At 43.1% G+C, this 25686-nt stretch overlaps 1 protein-coding gene across 5 annotated transcripts in view; it reads right to left on the bottom strand.

Moving 5' to 3' along the window:
* The window catches only part of GLCCI1 (glucocorticoid induced 1), a 102998-nt gene that overhangs the window by 37384 nt on the left and 39928 nt on the right, over positions 1-25686 (bottom strand). For all 5 annotated transcript variants that reach the window (XM_073333857.1, XM_073333856.1, XM_073333855.1 and 2 more), the window contains exon 3: positions 14133-14219. In XM_073333857.1, coding sequence (XP_073189958.1) covers positions 14133-14219 — 87 coding nt within the window. The remainder of the gene's footprint in view (positions 1-14132; positions 14220-25686) is intronic.

Below are 25686 nucleotides of genomic sequence, written 5' to 3' on the forward strand. Positions count from 1 at the left end.
AATAAATAAGATTGGTCCCAAGATCAATCCCTGAGAAACTCCTCTAGTAATCTCCCTCCAGCCTGACAGTTCACCTTTCAGTATGACCCACTGTAGTCTCCCTTTAACCAGATCCTTATCCATATGTCTTTCACTTCCTCAGAACAGTCCTTCTTGATCCCCATCAGTCATGGGGTAACCAGGCCTTGAGGTGGAGTTCTGTGAGGTTGGGGTGATGGACTCGCATTCTGTGACAGAAGGTGAGGCACTAAGGAAAGGGTTTGAGGTGGTTTCACTGCCATCTGTCACAGGTATGGGAACAACATTTTGTCTGGGCCATGTGGGTGCAATGAGAATGACCCTGGATTTGTCCTGCCTGATCTTGTGAATGTCTCGGCTCAGGAATGGCATCAGAGGAAATGCATACATCAGTGGCGCCTCCCATTTTATGAGGAGAGCGTCGCCTAGGGAGTGATTTCCCAATCTGGCCTGGGAGCAATATTGTGGACACCTGGGAGTTCTGACCTGTTGCAAAAGAGATCTATGGTGGGGAACCCCCATAGTTTGAATACGGCTTTGAGAATTCTGGGATCCATCTCCCACTCAGGGATTTTTCCACAAACCCACGCTTAGCTGATCTGCTCTTGTATTCTGACATCCCAGCAGATAGAAAGCCGATTTCTCTATGTGGTTGGTGATGCACCAATTCCAGAGGAGTATTGACTCTGTACATAGGGAGTATGATCGTGCTCCCCCTTGGCGATTTATATGGAACATGCAAGCTATATTGTCTGTAAGGATGTCGATGGCATTGTTCTTGATTAAAGTGCTCACGTGCATTTCGGACTGCCCTTAGTTCCAATAAGTTTATCTGTAGGTCGGACTCTGCTGGGGACTAGTGGCCTTGGATCATATTGTTGCATAGATGTGCCCAACCAACAAGGGAGGCATCCATCATGACTGGAACTTTTTGTTGGAAAGGGATGCCTGAGCAGACGTTCTGTGGTTGTGTGCACTAGGTTAGTGAGTTTTACCCTGCAAGGCATTGTGAGGCGTCTGTTGAGAGAGAGAGAGAGAGATAAACTGTTCGAAGCCAGGCCTGTAAGAATCTCATGTGGAGTCTCATCTTTTATAACAAACGTTGTCTCCAACATGTGTCCCAAGAGTTGTAAACATGTTCTGGCAGATGCTTGTGGGCTGTACATCACCACTAAAATTAGGTTGACTAGAGTGAGGAAGCATTGTTGGGGTAACATTGCTGTTGCTGTGAGACAGTCCTATGAATTCCAGCAGTTGAACAGGAACCAGTGGGCACTTCGGTGCATTTATTTGCAACCCAAGGTCCGTGAACAGGGTTATTGTGGACTGCATGGCATTTATTGCTCCTTGCTGCATTGATGCCCTTATCAGGCAGTCGTCTATGTATGGAAATATCATCACTCCTTGTCTGCAGAGGTGAGCTGCAACCACAGTGAGAACCTTGGAAAAAAAACTCTTGGGGCAATGCACAGGCCGAAGGGTAGTACTCTGTATTGGATATGCTGATGCCTTAGGGTGAATCTCAGGAATCTTCTGTGTGACGGGTGAATAGTAATATGAAAATAAGCTTCCTGGAAGTCCGCGGGCCGAGAGCCAATCCCCCTTCTCTAATGCTGGAATTATTGTGGATAGAGTCACCATTCTGAAATGTTGTGTTGTCACTAATTTGTTGAGTTTTTGTAAATCCAGGATGGGTCTCCATCTGCAGTTCTTTTTCTGAATAAGGAAGTAATGGAAATAAAAACCTCTCCCCCTGTGTTGAGATGGGATGGGTTCCACGGCACTTAATTGCACAAGGTGGTTTATTTCTTTCCCACCTACTCACTCCCCCTCTTTAGGGACTACTCCAATGAGCACCTGTTACAACAGGAAATAAAGAGGATGTAATAGCCCTTCTGGATAATCTCTAGAACCCATTTGTCTGTTGTGATGGTGTTCCAGACTGGGTAGTATAGTGACAGATGGTCTCCGAGTGGTTCTGGAATCAGTGTGTGGGGAAAGAGAAAGATATATAATTTTTTTTAAAGAAGAAAAAATAAAAGTAAGATATAAAATGTGAAGGACAAGGGAATAGGGTAGCTAACTATAACTAAGCTAACACTATCAGGAACACCTATGAACTATCAAGCTTATCTGAGATAAGAGAGAGTGCTGCTGTCGCTCTTACTCAAGCCAAAGGCAGTAGAGAAGGAACTGGGGGATGGTTGGCTGCGCGCCACAATGTAACCACTCAGAGCGGCGCAAGATGGCTACAGCACATGGGCAGCCCAACCAGGCACTGCTACTACAAGTCTCCGATTACAAGTGCAAGGCGCCAAGACACCTAAAGTGGAGCACCTACAGGGACACTCTTAGAAGAGCAGTAAGTTATTTTTATTTATGATCTGAATTGTGTATCCCAAGGCTGTATCTACTGTGGTGTCAAGATCTCTAAATACTGGGCCTCTTTCAAATCCCAGAAAGTGTCCAATCATTAAGGAAATTTTCAAACTTTTCTTTTCAAGCTAATAGTCATTCCACCTTTCCACTGACACTGTTTTACTTTATTACTTGTTTTCTGTCCAACGTTTTTCAAACATGTCAGAGAAAATTCAAATCAAAGGAAAAAAGCCACATGAACAATTAAATGAACAGTACCAGACAGACAGGTATCAGCTCTTTCAGGACACAGAAAATAATATTATGACAAACTCAGCTGAATTTTTCTGTTAAGCATTCAAATTATGATGGCCAAATGTCTTGAAACAGACCAAATATGTTACTACATTGACAATCTATTCTTCCTAGATTCCCTAATTTCCTGAAATTACAAAATCAATTTGTTGCTACCACAGAAGCTGTGGGTTTCCTTTTTTGCACAATCAATATCTTTACAATTAGAAGTGGCTAGTATTATACCTTCCATCCACACTGCCAAATATAAATATTATGGGATCATCAGACTTCAATTATTAAGAAGTTGATCCTATCTCACAATATTTTAATATTGTTACATTTACAAAATAGTTAGAATCACGCTATCTGCTACCTCACAAATAACTGCAATATTTGTCATGATGATCCTTGTTCGAATGTTCACCAATGTCATTTTTTTGCTTATTGAATCTCACCTCTGAAATCAAGCTGGACACCACAGCATAGTAACATACTACTATTCCGTTGATTTATACACCTCTACCCCGATATAACACAAATTCGGATATAACGCAGTAAAGCAGTGCTCTGGGGGGGCCGGGCTGCGCACTCCCGTGGATCAAAGCAAGTTCGATATAATACGGTTTCATCTATAACACTAAATTTTTTGGTTCCCGAGGACAGCATTATATCAGGGTAGAGGTGTACTAATAAAAGGAGAGCTCTCTCTCTCTCGTTAAGATATATCATTAGGCATTATGAAACAAATTATGCTATGGTAGAGGGATAAGCATCAGGAGACCCTAAACTGGATTATAATAAAAGAAGAATTTCTGAAGCCAATTCTTTAAATTGGCTTTGATCACTACTCACCACTTCTACTTTGGTACAAGATAGTATACAAAAAGTACATGGGGCTCTTACTGTTCTGTCAGTGTAAAAGGGGTCTTAAAGTGGGAGTAAAGGGAAGCCACATACCCTTCATAACAATAGTTCTTCGATGTGTGGTTCTTATCTGTATTCCACAGTGGGGTATATATGCATTTCATGCGCGTGAGATGGGAGAATGCTAGCAAGTAATGTCTGTTGGCCTGCATTTGCAGCCTTGCTCTCCTTGTGCTCTGTGCTGAGGGTATAATGGGAAGTGCGGACTGATGCTTCTCCAATTCCCCTGCTTACTGAAAATCAGAGAGGCTCTAAAGCAAATGGGAAGAAGGGAGAGCAGCAGAATACAGAGAGAGACCACACATCTCAAAGAAAATCCAGTTATAAAGGATAAGTATCTTCCCCCTTATTTTTCCTTTGAGTGCTGATTCCTTTGCATATTCCACTGTGGATGTCTGGCAAGCGGTACCCAGAGGAGGAGAGTGTGAGGATGGCAAGTGGTATGGCTCTTGCAGAAATGCTGTTCCAAAGGAAGCAGAGGCAGATGAGGCTTGGACCAAAGCATAGTGTTTCATGAACGTGTGGATGAAACTCCACATTACTGCACCTTGCAAATATTAAGCAGAGGTACTCCTTGAAGTGATGCTTGAAGTTGCCCGTGCTTTTTGTTTTTACAGTGAGCCCGTATCCCCTGTGGGAAAGAAAGGCGTGCCAGTTGATAAAGTAGAATACAGCCACAGATCCACTTGGAAATCCTCTAGGAGGAAATACTTCGCACTCAGGCTCATTTTGCTATGGCAACAAACAGCCTAGGTGACTTTCTGATCTGTTTACCAACAAACAGCAGAAGAGGCAAAGCTCATCTCATGCCAAAGGAATTAAGTCTCCTCTCTCTGAGGCATGCAGCTTTGAGAAGAAGACAGCTAAGTGGATAGTCTAGTTTACATGACATTTCAAAACTACTTTAGGTGTGAACTTCGGACCCAGTCATAGTGACCCTTGTCTTTATGAAATATTATTTAAGAAGAATCTACCATTAGGGCTCCCACTTCTCTGAGCCAGGCAGAAATGACTTCAACATTGGTTTGCGCCTTGAATGTCCCATCAAAAGTATCTTTTGGTTTGGGGGTGAGGCTGGGTAGCTGCAGCAGAGATGGATGGGTCAGCGTACCTTGATTTTTGTACCTTCTGCTGTTTGTGAGGTGGCTTGTAAAAGTGCTGGTAGCGAAAGGGCTGTAGTGAAGTCCTTAGCTTGTAAGATTGTTTATGGTTCTTCCTCTTCAGGACTGGTGTATACATACCCAGGGAGTGGAGGGTGGCCCTGGAATATTTTAGTGAATGCAAGGACACGTCTTCTGGTTGACGAGTCTGACCTCAAAGGGCTAGTCTTGCATGGTGTTCTGGACCTGAACCTGGACCTGAAAGAGTGTAGCCAAGATTCCTAGTGCATCACTATAGCACAGGAGTGGCCAAACTTACTGACCTTCCAAGCTGAATACTATTATCTTCAGAAGTTCAAGAGCCGTAAGACATGCACAACCTGTTCCGTAGGGTGGTGCCTGCCAGGGCATGGGGCTTCTGCCCGGATACCCCCCTACAGGGCAGAAGCCCCGCTCCCTACAGGGCAGAAGCCCCGAGCTCCCAGTCTGGTAGGTGGAGAATGGGGGTTCCATAAGCTGCACTTTGACTGTAAAGGAGCAACATGCAGCTCATGAGCCAGTTTGGCCACGATTGCTATACCAATTGCCATGGATCTTGAAGCAGTATTGGCAGCATCAACTGCAGCTTGAGATGAGATTCCTGCCACTTATCTGCCCTCATCAATAAGGGCTTGAAATTGAGCCCTATCGTCTCAGGGTAATTTGTCTTTAAAGTCCAAAATCTTAGAATAATTCCAAATATCATAATTTTTCCAGGAGGACCTGATAGTTGGAAATTTTAACTTGGAGGCTGCTGGAAGTAAACATGTTTCTTCCCATCAAATCTAAATGCTTAGCCTCCTTATCCACAGGGCGACCCTTGGATGGTATTGTCTGGACCTTTCTACTGCTGCTTAAACTACTCGGCAGTACAGGGCGGGGTGGGAGAACAAGAATTCTGTTCCCGTAGTCAGGAAAAAGTACTACTTTTCTGCCCTCTTGGGGGTAGGGATACAGGTAGCTGGCATGTGCAGTTCTTGCCAGTTCCAGCATGGGCTTATTGTCTGGGTGTGCTATTCAGTCAGATACTGATAGGCTACAGGATGTGTCTAGGAGCTTGTGTTGTGAATCCTGTACCTTCTTTAAGAGGATTTCGAGCCCTTCTGCTACTCTTCAAAACAGCTGCTGGACCTGACTGAGGCTGTAGCAACCAACACGATGGGCAAGAAGATGAAATACTCGGTACCGGAAGAACAGGTTCATCTTTCTCCTCCTTCATAGGCTCTGGAGGCTCCAGTTGGCTCATGGAATAGAAGAGTTGTAACACTCTGCGTTGGATCACATGGAATCTGGATGCCCCGCATACAGGTCTCAGGGCAGTCAGTAAGGCCAATGTGAGGGGTTGAAAATAGGTTGTGGTGGTCCCCAAGGTACAGGTTGAAGAGGCTCAGAGTTCCAGACAGAGATTCCAACTCAGGTCATGCAGTAGTAAGAAGGAACTGGAAAGGCATCAGTCTGTACCAGCCCCCATACCCTGGGCCACAGCAAGGGTGCAGGCATGGACCAACAGACACTACCAGCTACAATTCTCCAATCTCGGGCATATGCATACCCACAGTGGAATATATACAGGGACCAGCACTCAAAGCAGTGCCTAACTGAGCAGTGTGGATGAGCTTTCAAATAAATAAGAATTAGGCCCCTGAATTAAGTCTTGTTAAATCCTACATTTTCTACATGGCATAACCCTCCATAAATTGAAAATAAAATAAGGTGCTGGAAACTATGGGCGCAGATTTTTTTATTTAGGCAGCTATTTCTTGATGGATCTTTTGCATTACTTCAACAGAAGCTGCTAATGAATAATTTTCAGAGATGATAATAGCTGCAGTTAAAAAATTCAATGTCAGAGACTTGAATGAGTTTCAGTTTGTTTCACTCTCACAGATAAAAATTAAAATTAAAGAAAAAATGGAGGGAAAGTCGTATGTAAAAACCTCATATCTTGCATTTCCATAGCAACAGGATACATTAGATAGTGATGATTACCATGACTGCTAGTGGTTCAAGTTAGTATGTACATGGCTTGCAGGGGAAGTTTCCAATGAGAGATAACAGGGAGAGAAGATAACTGAGGGGGGAGAAAAACTGAATAAAGGGAAGAGGTCATTTTTTGCTACAGAGAAGCTTACAGATTGCATTATTTTTTCATAATTGTTCCAGTACAAAAATCTTGGGCCCACCACTATTTGGAGAGTTTAAATATCATCAGATTTCACTGATTGCTTTGATATAAGCCGAAAGTACTATCACTATTAACATATGGGATATTTTTCATAATTCCAATATTATTTGGCCACTTTAGAAATTTTGCCCTCGTCAAAGGAAGTGTGTATTTGCTCATTTTCACAGAAAATGAATTAAAACCAAGTATACCCTACCAAGGACCTCACCCCAATGTCACAACATTTTTGTTAGGGTCTTGAGATAAATTAAGGAAATTAAATTAGGCAAAGATTCCTCAATTCGGTACAGTGTTAAAACAAAATGAAGAAAAATTATGTTCAACAAACATACCAGAAACCCCCATGGTCTAGTCACAATTTTTTTTTTAACCAAACATCCCCAAGTAAAAAACAAAAACAAAAACCCCACACTGAAAACAATCACTAACTCCTGATTAAACAGTATTCATTATTATAATCACAAGGTATAGAGAATTGGCTGAAAAGAAAAGGATCCTTTTTGAATCCAAAAGATCAATCTTTCAGGAGGAGAAAAGAAAAAGTGCCCTCAAGCATTCAAAATGCAAGTTTAGGGTTGGGGATGTCTTGCAATAAATGACTGCCTCACTATACCCAAAACGGAACAGAAAACTTCACCTACGGCACTGCACTGAGTGGATGGTGATACTCTTCAAGTGGGAATACAGGGGAAAAAACCCAGAAATTTAGCTCAGGTGTCATGATAAGTGTGATCCTAGAGCACCCCAATGTCAGAAGGCAAGGGGCTCCCTGGTATCTAGTAGTGAGTTTCAGCTGCCCTGACCAGCACAATGTATCCCAACTCACTCTTGTCATAATCAGTGTCTAAAAAGGTATCATGTAAGGTATATGCGAACTGGTGACACACTGGTGATTAAAGTCATTGTGAAGTGTATGTATTAATGCTATATGTAAAATTATGAGCTATTTGGTGATACTGTGTTTTGGGGTCTATCAACAGACCAAGGAGGAAAACCAGCTTTTTTTTTTTTGTTGACAGAAGAATGTGGTTCTGCCTGCTTGAGTGCGTCTCCAATGTAAATAAAGCCAGGTGTGTCCAAAAGACAATGGATATCAGAGTCTGGAGGAAGACCATTTGCATTCTTAAAAAAACAAAACAAAACCCACAAACAGGAGAGAAGCCAGCATGCTGTCTACACCAAGCAAGAGAACGAAACTTTATCAGAAGAACACATTTGAAAGGTTTATTGGACTATACAAAGGAGAATGAACCCCTAAACCATCCTTCACCTGAAGAGTCAAAGAAACCATGTGTTGGGTCCTGGCTAAAGAACGGGCCAGCCATGCTGGAAGAATGGTGGAGGTCAGACAAACATCTCTGAATAAAAGATCCAGTTTGTTGAGTTTTAGAAGCATATTTTTACTTTTGCTTGTTTGCAATCATTTCTATCCTTATTCCTTATACTTGGTATCACTTAAACTTATATCCTTTTGTTAATAAGCTTGTTTTACTTTTACCATACATCACCTCAGTACTTTGATTGAAGTAGAGGGTTTGTCAACCGCTGTTAAATTAATAAACTGCTGTGTACTATCCCTTAGAAGGAGCATCAAAATCAATAAGGTTTCATGGGTGCTACAAAAGAGGGACTGAGCACTGCAGAAAGGTATCTCCGGGGAACTCAGGAACTGGAGTTTACTGATCGTTACCTGATGGGCAAGATTTGGACTGGCAGAATGCTGAAGATTTTGCCAGCATGACAGACAAGCTAGTGTCTCAGGGAGCTAACACATAGCTTTGCAGCTGCAAATTTCTCAGTTGCTGAGGCGGTAACAGTGGTTCACAGTTCTGGGAACCCAGGCAGATGACCACAACAGGCGACTCAAGAGCAGAGTGATTTTCAACCATCTGATTTAGTTATCAGTTGTCATTTTTAGGAGACAATTTATTTGGAACCTTGAGCGTACATATTGTATTATTTTAAAAGCTTTCAGTGTACCTTTCAAGTATTCAATCATGATTATTTTTTCCTGGTTAGTTCTTTTCAGCAACTGTATTTTATTTTAACTATACTAATGAAATTTAAAAATAGGACAGCATATACTGTATACGCTACAAAACTAATTATAAAATATGCTTACAAATATTTGCTTAGTTCACAATGCCTGCCAACTAAAAGTGCTATGCATTAGCGGAATCATTGTTGGAATGAAAAGCAATGGAAAAAAGAAAACCCTGACATTTTCTATGCTTTGAATGGACAACTGTTTGTTGACTGCCAAAGAGGTCAAGCATGTTGGGAACACAGTTCAAAAACCCAAAGACAAGGTAGTTTTACATATGTTACTCATAATAGAAATACAGTTGCCTAGCAGGGTTCACACTTATCTCCATTGCTGCAATCCTTGTTTTCAGGAACTTATAACTTTGTCAAACTAACCATTTCAGTTGATATTCTCCCCTCCCCCTTCCCCCCGAATGGCTTATTTTATTTTAACCGAAGTTGCAGCAAAAATGATACAGCTGTCTCAAAGAATGAAATTAGGGAAAAATTCATTTTGCCCATGTTAAAAAAAATTCTTATAACTGTTTCACTGAGAAGCTCTTACACACCTCTGTGCTTTGGAGTAAGAACTTGAAATTTAGTAAGGGGTGCAGGAAACTCTGTCAGAGATGTGTTTCTTGCCCAACCAAACATGCCTTTTGTCCAACTACCCAAATTCAGTCAAGTTATGAACTTTAGGAAAAAAACAACTCAGTTTATTCATGCTCAGTAGAGACTTGTCAGAATTTGACAGTCAAGTTCTCTGAAGATTTTGTCTGTACTGGGCGTGCTCCAGCCTAGTGCTGTAGGCGCTGAGAAGGATTTTCCCTGTAACTGCTGCTCCCAGCAGCTAAAAGCCACAGAGGGTATATCTACTGCAATTAAAAACCCGTGGTTGGCCCATGCTAACTGACTGGGGCTCAGGCTGTTTCATTGCAGTGTGTATTTCTGGGCTTGGCCTGGAACACAGGCTCGGCCTGGAACACAGGCTCGAGGACCCTGCAAGGTAGGAGTGTCCCAGAACTCAGGCTGCAGCCTAAGCCCGGAAATCTACATAGCAGTTAAACAGCCCTGCAGCCCAAGCACTGTGAGCCCCCGTCAGCTGGCCTGGGCCAGCCACAGGTGTCTAATTGCGGAGTAGACATTTCCTGCAACACTGAGCACAGGAACTTAGAGAAAGGAGACTCTCTTCTGTGCTCTGTGCCCCCGCTGCTGGCCCCCAAGAAGGATGGAAGAAGGAGGTGCATGGCTCATATTCAGAGGGGGACAAGAGCCAAATCTTGACAGAGAATGGGACTGGCTGGGCAAAGGCCCTGAAACTTCAAGCCAAGGAGAGGAAAAAATGGGGGAAGCAAACTAGGAGTCAGACAGACTGGATGAGGAACTGGAAACTGACAGACTGACTATGCCCGGAGAAACTAGGGATGGGGGGAAAGTAGCAGAACCGGTCTGAGGAGCTTAGGGAGCCCAGACAAGGAAACTAGGACTAGCTGAGCAAGGAGACTGGATAGGGAGCTGGGGCAAAAAGAAAAAAGAGGACAGACACAGGGTGTTGGGTACAGGGGAAGAAGGGAGCAAGCTTGGAGGGAAACAAGGTCAGAAGCATCTGTAACCAGGAGAACACACTCCCTTTCAGAAACTGGAATGGAACCCAAGATTAATCAATCTCACCATTCCTCTTTTGTCAGCAAATATCTGTGAAACCCATTGTCAACAGGTATGTCTCACCTCCCCCCGAGTGATTTGTCCACATAAGAGGAATATAACCTGCTATTGATAGAGGTTAGTTACCTGTAACTGGAGGTTCTACAAGATGCATGGTCCCTTTCTGTATTCTACATGTGGGTACGCATTTGCTCCATGCACCTGAGATCAGAGAATTGGCAAGTAACATCCATTGGTCCACGCCTGTACCATGTTGCTCCTCATGCTTAGTACCAAGGTTGTAAGGGGTAGTGCAGACCGACCACATCTCCAGTTCCTTCTCTACTGTGAATCCAGAAATGATCCGAAGCAGAGGAGAAGGAGGACAGGTAGTGGAATTCAGATAGGGACCACATATCTCAAAGAAGCTCCAGTTACAGGTAAGTAACCTAGAGTTCCATCTATACCTTCACAAAGCATTATGCTTTAGTCCAAGCCTCTTCTGCAGATGCAGAATTACAGACATCTACAGCACCTGCATCTTAAACACCCTCCTGCACCTGTGAATGCTGCTTACCAGTCACCTACGCATGGAATACACATAGGGATCAGCACTCACAGAAGACATGGAGGTTGCTGCCCTACAAATGTCCAGTATAGGCACTTCTTGAAAAGGAAACTACTGAGATTCCCTGTGCTCTCATGGCATGGGTCCATATCCTGTGCAGGGGATGCAGATGAGCTAACCGACAGCAAAGGACGATATAGCCAGAGACCTGCGGGTGACTTATCTTATCAGGCTGTTCGTGGCCTGGGATCTGTCCCTAGGGAAGTAAGGATCCCATGGACTGCAACAGGGGCAGTATGCTGGACCAGCTATATAAGGGGGGACCCCAAGGAATTGGGTACCATCGGTTTCCCATATAATTGTGTCTTGTTGGAGGATGGGTCCGAGACATCCTAGAGACTCTGTTCTGGCCAACCGCTAGCCTCTGTATGTGGAGGTGATGGCTTGTCTGAGATGCTGGATTCAGCCAAAGAGGAGGGAGATTATGGCTCCATCAGGGGTGTCATCAGTACCAGCAGATGAAGGTGTCAACTTATGGACAGAGTAGGGGAGTAGCTCCTTCTCTGGGGTTCTGTCCTGCTATCAAGGTGTCCCTTAGGAGGATGAGATCCGGAAAAAAGAGAGGGGATTGAAGGTAAGGTGCAAAAACCCTCCAGAAAGTTATAAGTTTCAGTGGGTCCCAGAGTGCAGGGTGCCCAAGTAGTCAGAACTGATCTGGTGCGTCCATGGACATGGTGGTCAACAGATCCTTACAAAAGTGAGTCAAGTACTGTTGAAGAGGAGTCCAACTTGGAGCTCTCTGTTGATGCCAGTGGGTGCTGATCCTCCGGCTCATGAGCTGGAGCCAGTATTGACAGATCCTCTCTATTTCACTCCTTACCCTTGTGGGTGGGAGGTTTAGGCAGACCCAAGTCTTTAGGACTTGTACACAAGGACTCACACAACCGGGACAGAGTCAGGCAGGGATCCTTTCTTTTAGGAGCAAACCTCAAAGGGAATTTGCTCTGGTTCCTATGAGATTGCCTCTTACTCTCATGAAGGCAACCATTCCTTGGACTTAACAGCTTTGACCTCTGCTCCAGAGTTTGTGGTCAGAAGAGCGCTGCTTGCAGACTGCAGCTGCTGTATTGGGGGGTCCCCTGGCCTGGATCTGACTGGGGTCTCATGGCCTTCTGCAAGAGGTACTCCCTCAATTGAAGCTATTGTTTCTCTCAGGTTGAGAGAGGAAAGGGGCAGCAAATGCTATACTTGGAAGAGATGTGAACCTCCCCATGGCAGTTAAGGCATTGCTGACGGTCACTGCTGACTGAGAAAGAGCAAAGGCAGGAGACACAGTTCTTAAACTCTGAATTCTGCACATAGTTCTTCTCCCAAGGTAGAGAAAATGGGAAGGGTCCATGAGGTGAGGAAAACTACTGTACATTAACTATAAAACTCCTAAAGTAATAAAAACAGTAAACTCTAATACTATGTATACAAGTACTTATAGACAGGAAGACAAGAAAGCTTTGGACATAGAGGATTCTCACTCCAGCAGTAAGAAGGAACTGGAGAGGCTGTCAGTCTACACCTCTCCTTATTCCCTCGATACTAAGCATGAGGAGTGCCATTATCCATGTGTGGACCAATGGATGCTGTAGTAAGATGAGGCCCTGAAACAAACTCTTAGTATCAGAGGCCCAGTATGAGACCTCCCTTGCTGCAATTTAAGCCCATTGCTTCTTCTCCTGTCCTCAGAGGAGAAAACAATATTTCTCCCTTCTCCTTGTAACAACCTTTTATATACTTTAAAAAACTGTTATGTCCCCTCTCAGTCTTCTCTTTTCCAGACTAAACAAACCCAGTTTTTTCAGTCTTCCTTCATAGGTGATGTTTTCTAGATCTTTAATTATTTTTGTTGCTCTTCTCTAGACTTTCTCCAATTTGTCCACATCTTTACTGAAATGTGGCGTCCAGAACTGCACATAATACTGCAGCTGAAGCCTAATCAGCACAGAGTAGAGCCGAAGAATTACTTCTCATGTCTTGCTTACAACACTCCTGCTAATATATCCCAGAATGATGTTCGGTTTTTTTGCAACAATGTTACACTGTTGACTCATATTTAGCTTGTGGCTCACTATGACCCCCAGATCCCTTCTTAGGCAGTCGTTTTCCATTTCGTATGGGTGCAACTGATTGTTTCTTCCAAATTGGAGTACTTTGCATTTGTCCTTACTGAATTTCATCCTATTTATTTCAGACCATTTCTGCAGTTTGTCCACATCATTTTTAATTTTAATACTATCCTCCAAAGCATTTGCAGCCTCTTCCAGCTTGCTATTGTCCGCAAACTTCATAAGTGTACTCTCTATGCCATTATCTAAATCATTGATGAAGATATTGAACAGAACCAGACCCAGAACTGATCCCTGCAGGACCCCACTCATTATGTCCTTCCAGCATGACTGTGAACCATTGATAACTACTCTCTGGGAGACTACGCTCTTGCGACTTTCACTGAATAGGAAAAATTCCCAAGTGGCAAATCTGTCTCTACACCATCCACTCCTGCTCCTCCTCCAGAGCCAAAAGGTTGAGCTGGAGAGAGATGGTTCAGCTGGCACAAAATAAAGCAGCCCTATAACAATTCTGTCTTGAACTAGGGGCCGAACCTAGTGCTCACAGAGACTTTTCAGGTTTCAGAGTAACAGCTGTGTTAGTCTGTATTCGCAAAAAGAAAAGGAGTACTTGTGGCACCTTAGAGACTAACCAATTTATTTGAGCATGAGCTTTCGTGAGCTACAGCTCACTTCATCGGATGCATACCGTGGAAACTGCAGCAGACTTTATATATACACAGAGAATATATTCCCACAAGTACTCCTTTTCTTTTAGAGACTTTTCAGGCTCCAAAATAGTAGCGTGTTACTTTTTTAAAAAATACATTAAGATTTTGGCCTGACAAGGACCATCTTCATGTAAAACTATTTACCTCTTTTAGTTGATCAGCACTCCCCCATGATGCTGAACGCTGATGTGATCTCTTTTCTGATCCCTCTTCTGCCCAACAGCTAGGTGTCTAAAGAAAACAAACAGCAAATGTGAGGTTTTTGGTTCAACTGCTAGCTGCTATTTTACATTAATAGACTGAATTCACCATGTAAGCGACAAACTTTCTGCACAATTTACTGGTCTCATCTTCCAGCAATGTATTGAAACATTCAGTATACTATCTGCACATGCATATAAATGCATACTTCAAAAACCGACATACACGTAGCACAGAGAAAAGAGAGGGCTTAGTTCAGCCAGCCAGTTCAATTCAGTTTTATCTTTGTTGAAAAGATAAAATAAACTCTTGAGATCTAAGATCTTACTTGCAAGGATGTCCTGTTAAGTCAGTTGACACTTACACATCAGTATTAAGACATAAAAGAAACTGCTTATAAGTAAGCAACAAATATATGGGAACCTCAGTAATTAACATCTCATGCAACTATTTGTAGAAAGCATCATTACACATTCAGTGCATCCATTCAAAGTCAAATGTTTATATAGCAGTTTGTAAAGGTCAGTTCTGGGCATTCATCTAAATCCACTGGAAAAGAATTCCAAAAAAGATGAAGTACAGCATTCAAAGAATCTTAGACTAGACAGACCAAGCAAAAAGGTCTCCAGAAGTGGTATGGAAAATATTTTATTTAAAGAGACAGGTGTCTTATTAGAACTAAACAATTGTAAAAGGTGTATAAAGTAGGCATAAGGTAATGTACTAGGGTCCTCGTAAGAGACTATTACCCACTCAGTTATTATTTCTGCTGGACTAGCTATTGCATGATCATTTTAGCAAGAATAATCCCACTGGTCCTTTCCCTCAAGTAAGTTGCACAATATGTGATGCTTTTGGTTTGTGCCATACTTTCCCTCCTTTCAGCTGACATTATGAGCTACTATTGTATCAGCATAAATTGTTGTTCTCGCCCAAAGATTTGAGACAGTTTTGGTTGCCCCACTAACTTTTTAGATAGACTTTTTTCCCAAAGGTTTAATATTTAACTTGCTGGCTAAGTGGTAGCCAGACTGTGGATCTTTCTATTGTTACTTGTTTTGCTTTTTCTCTCTTCCATAATGTCAAAATATAGTTCACCCTTGTTAGATCTTACCTTCCGTTAAATTAATGCTGCTTAACGTTAAACTACATATAGCCTCCTTTTTAAATGGTAGTATGGAGTAGATTTAAATACAATAAAAAGGAAAGCCGGATTTTTAAAACACTATGGCATTTCACTCTTATGTAATTTTACAGAATAATTTATAGATGTCAGATGCTGATGTTACTCGTGTAATTTAGACTAGAATCTGGCCCACGGTATTAACCCTGTATCTGTATTGTTTAATTTTAATGTTCTGGGAGGGGGGGAAATAGTGGCAACAGATGTGACATTTAAAGTAAGGAATTTAAAATACCTTCCTAGATTTTGTGTTTCTGGAATTAGAATAACTGGCAGAAAAATCCTCCCTCACACTATAGGCATTTCTGTATTTTATTTTATGTTGCATGTACAGTGCAATAGATGCATCCATTTTTTCCCCACAGATAAAGTAAACAAAGTAACAGATTTATGGACACTAAAAGTGATTTTTAAAAGTTGCGATCACCTTTTTTCCCCCAATGTGAGAATAATAGATGTTACTGTTGGTTAGTAAAATTGCCATTTTGAGTATAGACATTAAATGCTTTATACCACTAAAAAGTAATAAAAGCTGTCATTAGACATAAGAATTTCAACAAAAATACTCTCCAAAATTTAAAAAGAAAGTTTTAAATCTTTACTACTTTTATATACACATGATTAAAATATTATGTTAGATAAGCAAAGGTGGTCAATGAGCTTTTTTTAATTAAAAGAATACCTAGTGAAACTATCTCTACCCTCGTTGAATTTACCACCACAATAACTTAATCTGACTAGAAATTTCCCTAGCTGTTAATTTGTACATACCTAAAAACAACTCTAGGAATAAAACCTTTGCTCACCCAAAATTGTCTTTTTGCTCTAAATTATTTCCATTCACACTTATGAAGCAATCAGTAGTTCTTGTACAGTTTTTTTTTTAAATTATTTCTTATATGCAACATTCAGCCTATCCATTCTTTGCATCTTCAACAGGGTAACCAGCATAAGAAGAGTAACTACTGCAAAGTGCAATCCTGCATTGTAAGGGAAAGGCACTGGGGAATCTAAATAGTACTTTTGCATTTCTACCTTTTGTGCTTCTGTGAAATTAACTGTGCCCCCTAATTCAGTGTTCTTCTCTATCATCTTCATGGGCAACAATTTTAGCCACAGGTTTTCTCCTCTATGTTGGTGGCAGACCACATGGCAGATCCTCAGATGGTAAAAACTGTCATGACTCCACTGAAATAACTGACAAGTTACACCAGATGAGGCTCTCTCCTCATACCTGCTGCCTTGGCTAGTGCATAAGATTTTGCCTTCTAAGCCTTTTCCAGATTACTCTGCCTAAGGAGTGTGAACAGCAGACTACAGACTTCCATCATGAAGCTTTTTCAGTCTACCTTGCTCTTATTTTAACTTTAACTACCTTATTTCAGTTGGGACTTCAGTTCCGTTAAAGAGAATCAGCAAACTTATTCCTTGGAGCTTTGGAAAAGATGTTTTACTAAGGCATTTTCCCGTTTCCAATCTTGCTCCTGGGCCAAATATGTCTATGAAGGAGACAAGGGGGAGAAACAAGGACAGGAAATGCAGTGTGTGCTCAGCTCACCTACACATGTCACAGAAAGCTGGCTTGTCTACTTGCCAAGATCTCCAGAAGCAGGGAGGAGAGTCCAGATGCACACAGAAGAGCTGATTCTTACAAAGCAATGCTGGGGAAGTATTCTCTCAGGGTCTACACTAGGAGTTGAGGTCAAATTTAGCAGCGTTAAATCGATTTAACCCTGCACCTGTCCACACGACAAAGCCCTTTTTTCCGACTTAAAGGGCTCTTAAAATCGATTTCCTTATTCCACCCTTGACAAGGGGATTAGTGCTGAAATCGGCCTTGCTGGGTCAAATTTGGGGTACTGTGGACACAATTAGACGGTATTGGTAACCTGTGAGCTATCCCAGAGTGCTCCATTGTGACCGCTCTGGACAGCACTCTCAACTCAGATGCACTGGTCAGGTAGACAGGAAAAGGCCCTCAAACTTTTGAGTTTCAATTTCCTGTTTGACCAGTGTGTCAAGCTGCAGGTGACCATGCAGAGCTCATCAGCAGAGGTGACCATGATGGAGTCCCAGAATCGTAAAAGAGCTCCACCATGGACCGAACGGGAGGTACGGGATCTGATCACCGTACGGGGAGAGGAATCCGTGCTATCAGAACTACGTTCCAGTTTTCGAAATCCCAAAACATTTGTCAAAATCTCCCAGGGCATGAAGGACAGAGGCCATAACAGAGACCTGAAGCAGTGCCGCGTGAAACTGAAGGAGCTGAGACAAGCCTACCAGAAAACCAGAGAGGCGAATGGCTGCTCCAGGTCAGAGCCCAAAACATGCTGCTTCTATGATAAGCTGCATGCAATTTTAGGGGGTTCATCCACCACTACCCCAGCCATGTTGTTTGACTCCTTCAATGGAGATGGAGGCAACACGGAAGCAGGTTTTGGGGATGAGGAAGATGATGTTCTAGATAGCTCACAGCAAGCAAGAGGAGAAACCAGTTTTCCCCGACAGCCAGGAACTGTTTCTCACCCTGGACCTGGAGCCAGTACCCCCCGAACCCACCCCAAGCTGTCTCCCGGACCCACCAGGTGGAGAAGGGACCTCTGGTGAGTGTACCTTTTAAAATACTATACATGGTTTAAAAGCAAGCATGTGAAAGGATTAATTTGCCCTGGCATTCGCAGCTCTCCTGGATGTACTCCCAAAGCCTTTGCAAAAGGTTTCTGGGGAGGGCAGCCTTATTCCATCCACCATGGTAGGACACTTTACCACACCATACCAGTAGCACGTACTCAGGAATCATTGTAGAACAAAGCATTGCAGTGTATGTTTGCTGGGGTTCAAACAACATCCGTTCTTTATCTCTCTGTGTTATCCTCAGGAGAGTGATATCATTCATGGTCACCTGCTTGAAACAGGGTGCTTTTCTTAAGGGGACATTCAGAGGTGCCGGTTCCTGCTGGGCTGTTTGCCTGTGGCTGAACAGAAATGTTCCCTGCTGTTAGCCACGGGGAGGGTGGAGGAGCTAGCCATGCACTGGGGGGAGGCAAAATGAGACCTTGGAACGAAAGCACATGTGCTATGTATGTAATGTTAACAGCAAGGTTTACCGTGAAAGAGTGTACCCATAGTTCTATAAAATATGTCTTTTTAAATACCACTGTCCCTTTTTTTTTCCTCCACCAGCTGCACGTGTTTCAAGGATCACAGGATCTTCTCCTTCCCAGAGGCTAGTGAAGATCGAAGGTGAAAAAAACACACTTGCGATGAAATGTTCTGAGCTCATGCTGTCCTCCCACACTGACAGAGCACAGATGAATGCGTGGAGGCAGACAATGTCAGAGTGCAGGAAAGCACAAAATGACCGGGAGGAGAGGTGGCGGGCTGAAGACAGGGCTGAAACTGAAAGGTGGCAGCAGCATGAGGAGAGGAGGCAGGACTCAATGCTGAGGCTGCTGGAGGATCAAACTAATACGCTCCAGCGTATGGCTGAGCTGCAGGAAAGGCAGCAGGAGCACAGACCGCTGCTACAGTCCCTGTGTAACCAACCGCCCTCCTCCCCAAGTTTCATAGCCTCCTCACCCAGACGCCCAAGAACACAGTGGGGTGGGCCTCCAGCCACTCCACCCGAGAGGATTGCCCAAGCAACAGAAGGCTGACATTCAATAAGTTTTAAACTTTTAGAGTGCTGTGTGGCCTTGTCCTTCCCTCCTCCACCACCCCTCCGGGGCTACCTTGGTAGTTATCCCGCTATTCGTATGATGAATTAATAAAGAATGCATGAATGTGAAGCAGCAGTGACTTTATTGCCTCTGCAAGCGGTGAGCAAAGGGAGGAGGGGATGATGGTTAGCTTACAGGGAAGTAGAGTGAACCAAGGGGCGGGTGGTTTCATCAAGGAGAAACAAACAGAATTTTCATACCATAGCCTGGCCAGTCATGAAACTGGTTTTCAAAGCTTCTTTGATGCGCATCGCACCCTCCTGTGCTCTTCTAACCGCCCTGGTGTCTGGCTGTGCGTAGCCAGCAACCAGGCGATTTGCCTCAACCTCCCACCCCACCATAAACGTCTCCCCCTTACTCTCACAGATATTGCGGAGCGCACAGCAAGCAGTAATAACAGTGGGAATATTGGTTTCGCTGAGGTCTAACCAAGTCAGTAAACTGCACCAGCACGCTTTTAAGCGTCCACATGCACATTCTACCACCATTCTGCACTTGCTCAGCCTGTAGTTGAACAGCTCCTGACTATTGTCCAGGCTGCCTGTGTATAGCTTTATGAGCCATGGCATTAAGGGGTAGGCTGGGTCCCCAAGGATAACTATAGGCATTTCAACATCCCCCATGGTTATTTTCTGGTCTGGGAATAAAGTCCCTTCCTGCAGCTTTTGAAACAGACCAGAGTTCCTGAAGATGTGAGCATCATGCACCTTTCACGGCCATCCCACGTTGATATTGGTGAAACGTCCCTTGTGATCCACCAGTGGTTCTGGCACTACTGAAAAAGTACCCCTTGCAGCATATGTACTCGCCGGCTTGGTGCTCCGGTGCCAAGATAAGGGATATGGGTTCCGTCTATGGCCCCACCACAGTTAGGGAATCCCATTGCAGCAAAGCCATCCACTATGACCTGCACATTTCCCAGGGTCACTACCCTTGATATCAGCAGATCTTTGATTGCGTTGGCTACTTGCATCACAGCAGCCCCCACAGTAGATTTGCCCACTCCAAATTGATTCCCGACTGACAGGTAGCTGTCTGGCGTTGCAAGCTTCCACAGGGCTATTGCTACTTGCTTCTCAACTGCGAGGGCTGCTCTCATCTTGGTATTATTGCGCCTCAGGGCAGGGAAAAGCAAGTCACAAAGTTCCATGAAAGTGCCCTTATGCATACAAAAGTTTCGCAGCCACTGGGAATTGTCCCAGACCTGCAACACTGTGCGGTCCCACCAGTCTGTGCTTGTTTCCCGAGCCCAGAATCAGCGTTCCACTGCATGAACCTGCCCCATTAGCACCATGATGCCTACATTGCCAGGGCCTGTGCTTTGAGAGAAGTCTGTGTCCATGTCCCCATCACTCTCGTCACAGCGCTGACGTCGCCTACTCGCCCTGTTTCACTTTGCCAGGTTCTGGTGCTGCATATACTGCTGGATAATGCGTGTGGTGTTCAATGTGCTCCTAATTGCCAAAGTGATCTGAGCAGGCTCCATGCTTGCCGTGGTATGGCGTCTGCACAGAAAAAAGGCGCGGAACGATTGTCTGCCGTTGCCCTGATGGAGGGAGGGGCGACTGACGACATGGCGTACAGGGTTGGCTTACAGGGAATTAGAATCAACAAAGGGGATGGCTTTGCGAGAAACTGAATGGGCCCCTCAAAGATAGAATTCAAAACTGGGTTTAGCAGGCCATTGATTTCATGGAAGGAGGGAGGGAGGAGAAAATGAATAGAAAACAAATCTGGTCTATTTCTTGTTTTGAGCCATTTCGTCTGTCTTTACACATCTTGCTGGCAGCAGACTGTGCAGTACGACTGCTAGCCATCGTCATCTCCTCGGTGCTCGGCAGAAGACGGTGCAGTATGACTACTGGCCATCGTCTTCTGCTGGCTGCTGATTAAAAGACAGTGCACTGCCGGTAGGACTCAATTGCCATGAGACAAAACTTAAAAGGGAAATGACCTGGCTGAGTCACTCCCATGTTTTCCCAGGCGCCCCCGACCTCATTGAGGTCGGTTAAAAGAGCACCCAGGACTACGTCGACAACGGCTACCAGTCATACTGCACTGTCTGCTGCCAAAAGGCAATAAACTGCTGCTGTGTAGCAATGCAGTACCGCGTCTGCCAGCACCTAGGAGACATACGGTAACGGTTAGCTGAGCGGGCTCCATGCTTGCCGTGGTATGGCGTCTGCGCAGGTAACTCGAGAAAAAAAGGCACAAAACGATTGTCTGCCCTTGCTTTCACGGAAGGAGGGAGGGAAGGGGGGCCTGACTATATGTACCTAGAACCATCCGTGACAATGTTTTAGCCCCATCAGTCACTGGGATTTCTACCCAGAATTCAAATGGGCGGCGGAGACTGCAGGAATTGTGGGATAGCTACCCACAGTGCAATGCTCCGGAAGTCGACAGTTGCCTTGGTACTGTGGACACACTCCGCCGACTACATGCACTTAGAGCATTTGTGTGGGGACGCACACAATCGACTGTATAAAAACGCTTTCTACAAAACCGACTTCTATAAATTCAGCCTGATTTCGTAGCGTAGACATACCCTCAGACCGTATTCACAACCTCTCTCTCACTATAAAATAAGGCTCTGATTCTACAGAGAAACACTCATGCACATATCTTTGCACATAAGTGGGTCCACTGAGTTTAAGGAACTACTTATGTACATAAAATTACTCATTATGTTTGCAGGATTGGGACCTTATCTCCCCCCATCATCACACCCCAGCAATTTTAAAGCAAAAAGACTGAAAGGAATCTGGTGTATTTTCTATTTTTCATCATTGTTCAAAGAGCTAGCAGAATTTCTACAGGATTACAAGAAATAAAAAAAAAAGACAATCCACCATCACAAGTTGCTCCAATTTAAAAAAAAACCAAAACAACCTGGAATATATGGCTTTCACAACACTTTAGACATTATATTAGAAAAAGAAAAATGTAAACTCTTAACTGTGTAAAAATATTGTAAATCTAATCCTCACATTATAAAAAGATGAAAGTCAAACAGTACAAAATGAATTATTTAAAAGAATATGAGACTGCCCCATGAGGCGGCAGAAACAGGAAGCCCTCCTGCTTAAATGTTTTTATGTGGGTCAGAGGCAGCAGCAACAGGGGTCTAAACAGAGAAACTGGGGAACAGGATCAAGTCCTCCCCACTCTGCACTCCTGATTTAATTGGTGAGGAAAGGAGAACTGACAACTAAGGTAGACAAAGCTCTGGAGTTAGTTAATTTTTTACTTGTGAGGAGTGAGTAGAAAAAAGAGTCAATAGTCTACCCCAGTCTATTTTCATTTACTATATGCATACAGTCTGTTGAACAAAGATTAATTGACAGCAAAAACAACAGCTGCAGAGTTTAAAATTTACATTTACTTTTAAAGACCTCCAGCAGCAGCAGCAATGTGAAATGTGGATACCGAAAGGCTGGAACACTTTACTTGCACTACAACTGGTTTAATAACGAGAGAGAGAGAAAGACACACACACAAAGAAAACAACAAACCACCCACTGACTTCAGAATCATAGGTCTAGCATTTTCTTCAGTCTCCTCGAGCTTATTTTCTACTAAAATCCTAGCCCTCTATGCCCCTAAGCTGCCTCAAAGTTCTTCTGTGGATATACCGCTGAATCAGATCACAGTCTTTCAAATGGTTATTAATGTGAGTATCTGTACAAAAGTAGTCTCAGTAAGCTTAACAGGACTATTGCATCAACTTATGCAGAAGACTGCAGAACAGGAGCCTTTGCTTGCAACACTACACTATAGCGATTCCTCAAATACAGCATTTAAGTCAGGCAACACCATATCTGACTCCAAGAGAATCCATATTCACAGAGGTAAAAAGAAAACTCAGGGTCTGAAGGCTTAAAGTAACAAGCAGTTCTTTGAATATCTTTCAGCCAGCCAGCATCTCTCCCTCAGAACTGTAAAGCTGCTTCTTTCAACTCTGTCTTAACCTCATGTCAAACATTAACATTTTTGTAAAAAAATGTGTGCACTCCGTCATCCCAAAATACTATGGGCATAGACTCGTATGTATATCCTGTTCAAATAAAGACTAACCTTTACAACAAACAAAAACTTTTACTACAATCAAACAGGACTTCTGTTTTTGCAAATATATGTAAACTAAAGTGGTAACATATTTATTACTGCCCAAAAAAAGAATGGTTAAACCCATCTCATGAAAACTGTGTGGGAAGGAGGACCTTAAAAACATCCTGTTTCAAAAAGTATTTTTTCTATTTGTATTACTTGTTATAGTAGCCTTTTCAAGTTTCATTTTGTTTTCACCTCTACAAAAAGCGTTTATTCATGGAAGCTTAACATTAACATCCTTGTCCTACAACTACACTTAATTTCCTCATTTATAGAATTGTCAAGCATATTAAATAGCAAGATAAAGTAACAACATCAGACCACAATGAGTCACAACAGCAAGGATGTTGCAGTTCAGACCAGAAGCGGGAGCTAACTATCTATGTTTTTACAGATGTCTTCTGCTTAAAGAGAATGTGGTAACAGCTAAGGGATCAGCAGCAATATTACAGTAGCATCTACATGTCCAAACAAGATCAGAGCCCTCTTGTGTTCTCTACACAGATAAGAGATGGTCCTTGCTCCAAAGAGTTTACAATCTTAGTTTAAAACAAGATATGACAGCTGAGTTAAACTAAATGAGGGTGAAAAGGACAGGATAACACAATTCTGCAACATCCTTCTCAAATTAAAAAGATGGAGTGAACTGCTATTTTGGAATATAAAGGTCGAGTGTTCAAGTCTCGTTGAGAGAAATTGCTCACAGGAGACCAAAATAGAGGGGGAAAAGCTATGACGATAACCCATGTGGTTGCTTTCCTCATTCCCAATTTGCATTATACCATCCCATTGTTCTAATTTACCCAATTTTGTGAATATTGGTGTTTCCTCCAAAACGTGTATGGTAATTCTGCTGTGCTTTTTTTCATGCCTGCCAGATATACGTACCTCCAAACATTCTTCCCACTGTATTTAGATCAGAAATGGTGATGGTGCAATCTGCACTGTCACCTCTGCAATTTACTCAAATTCTAAATATACTACACTTTTCTACCAGTCCTCTGCACTAGCTACTATATCTAGCTTGTGTTTCAGAACCAGATACAAATCATCATAAAGGGGAAGCCAATCTAGCTTTTATAAAAGGTAGTAATAATTTTTTGAAAGTTTTCAGCTAAGAAGAATTGTGGCCAGGAAACAATAGTAAGTTCATCTTTACAAGCAGAGTAGAAATTTTAAAGCAGTGACTTTAGAAGTACAATACTAAAGGAACAGTCACTTAAAAAGTACAATACTAAAGGAACTTACCTGACACTTAGGAGGAGCTCTTCATCAGTCGCTGATAATTAGGTCTGTTTTTCTTTATTCATTAATCTTAAAAGGGCAATGGCCCTTCAGGAGAGTTGGGGTATAACTGGACCATGTGGGCCACACCTGGGAGCAATCAGGTACTCCAGGTGGCACTGTTTAGTTAATTAATAATGGAACAGCTGAGCTAGAAAGAGACTGCTAGAACAGCATCAAGAAAAAGTTACTTAGAAGGAAAGGTGGGAGAAAGAGTTTTGTCTAGAGAAGCCCCATGACTGTTGCAGGCTGAACCCACAAGAGGTGGGGATAGAATACGGCTCTGAATGAAGATTTACAGGTGACAGTAAGAGTCACAACAGAAATACTGTGGTCCCTGGGGAAGGGAAACAGCAAGGAGCTCTTGTCAATAAGCTCTAGAAAGGGAGCCGGTGTCTCCCTCTCGACCAGAGAGGCGTACAGTTTGAGTCTGGCTCCTGGGAAGGGAGTAGGAAGATCACCAGGGAGCAGGAAGATCACCAGGGAGCAGAGTAAGTTACTTTGTTGGGGGAACCCTAATTTAGGGTCCAATAGATGGAAGAAACCCATTGGGAGCAGGTTAGGTTCCTCTGGAAGAAGTCTTGAGGGTAGGGCTTGTAAGTGAGAATATCCTGCTGTGGAAAAGAAGCTCTGCAAGGGCCAGGAAAAGGAGCCCAAAAGCAGAAGACTTGAACAGTTCAAGACATAAAGCAGAAGTAGTTAGTTTTAAGATTTATTTTTGGACTTTCATTTGGACCATTCCGTTACCCCAAAAAGGGATTTGGACTTTATGACTTGGCCAGAAGACTGAGCCACAGAAGACCCAGCCAGAGACAGACAACCTGTTGGAAGAGCCAAGGATACTGGCGATGCAACAGGGTGCTCTAGGGATGAGTGAAGCTCCATTACACATACATACTAGACTAAACAAAAATGACGGTTCTGTTCGAAATTGCCCAGTTCCAATCACTTAAATGTTCTTACTACTTTTGCTATTTTTACCACAGTACATAGTCCAGAGCATATAACCTTTTGAATCTTGCAGCACTTTATTGTTTTATGTTTTGTTTTTTAAAGCATCTAAATGCACACTATATGCTTTACAACTCAAAGACATGGTTCTTGCCACAAAAGCTAGTAATGGATCTGATGCAATGAGTGTGGACAACAAACATCAGGATGGTGGATGAGGTGACAATGAGATCATCTGCTATGC

This window comes from Lepidochelys kempii, chromosome 2 (assembly GCF_965140265.1).
Source record: "Lepidochelys kempii isolate rLepKem1 chromosome 2, rLepKem1.hap2, whole genome shotgun sequence".
NCBI classification, from domain to species: domain Eukaryota; kingdom Metazoa; phylum Chordata; order Testudines; family Cheloniidae; genus Lepidochelys; species Lepidochelys kempii.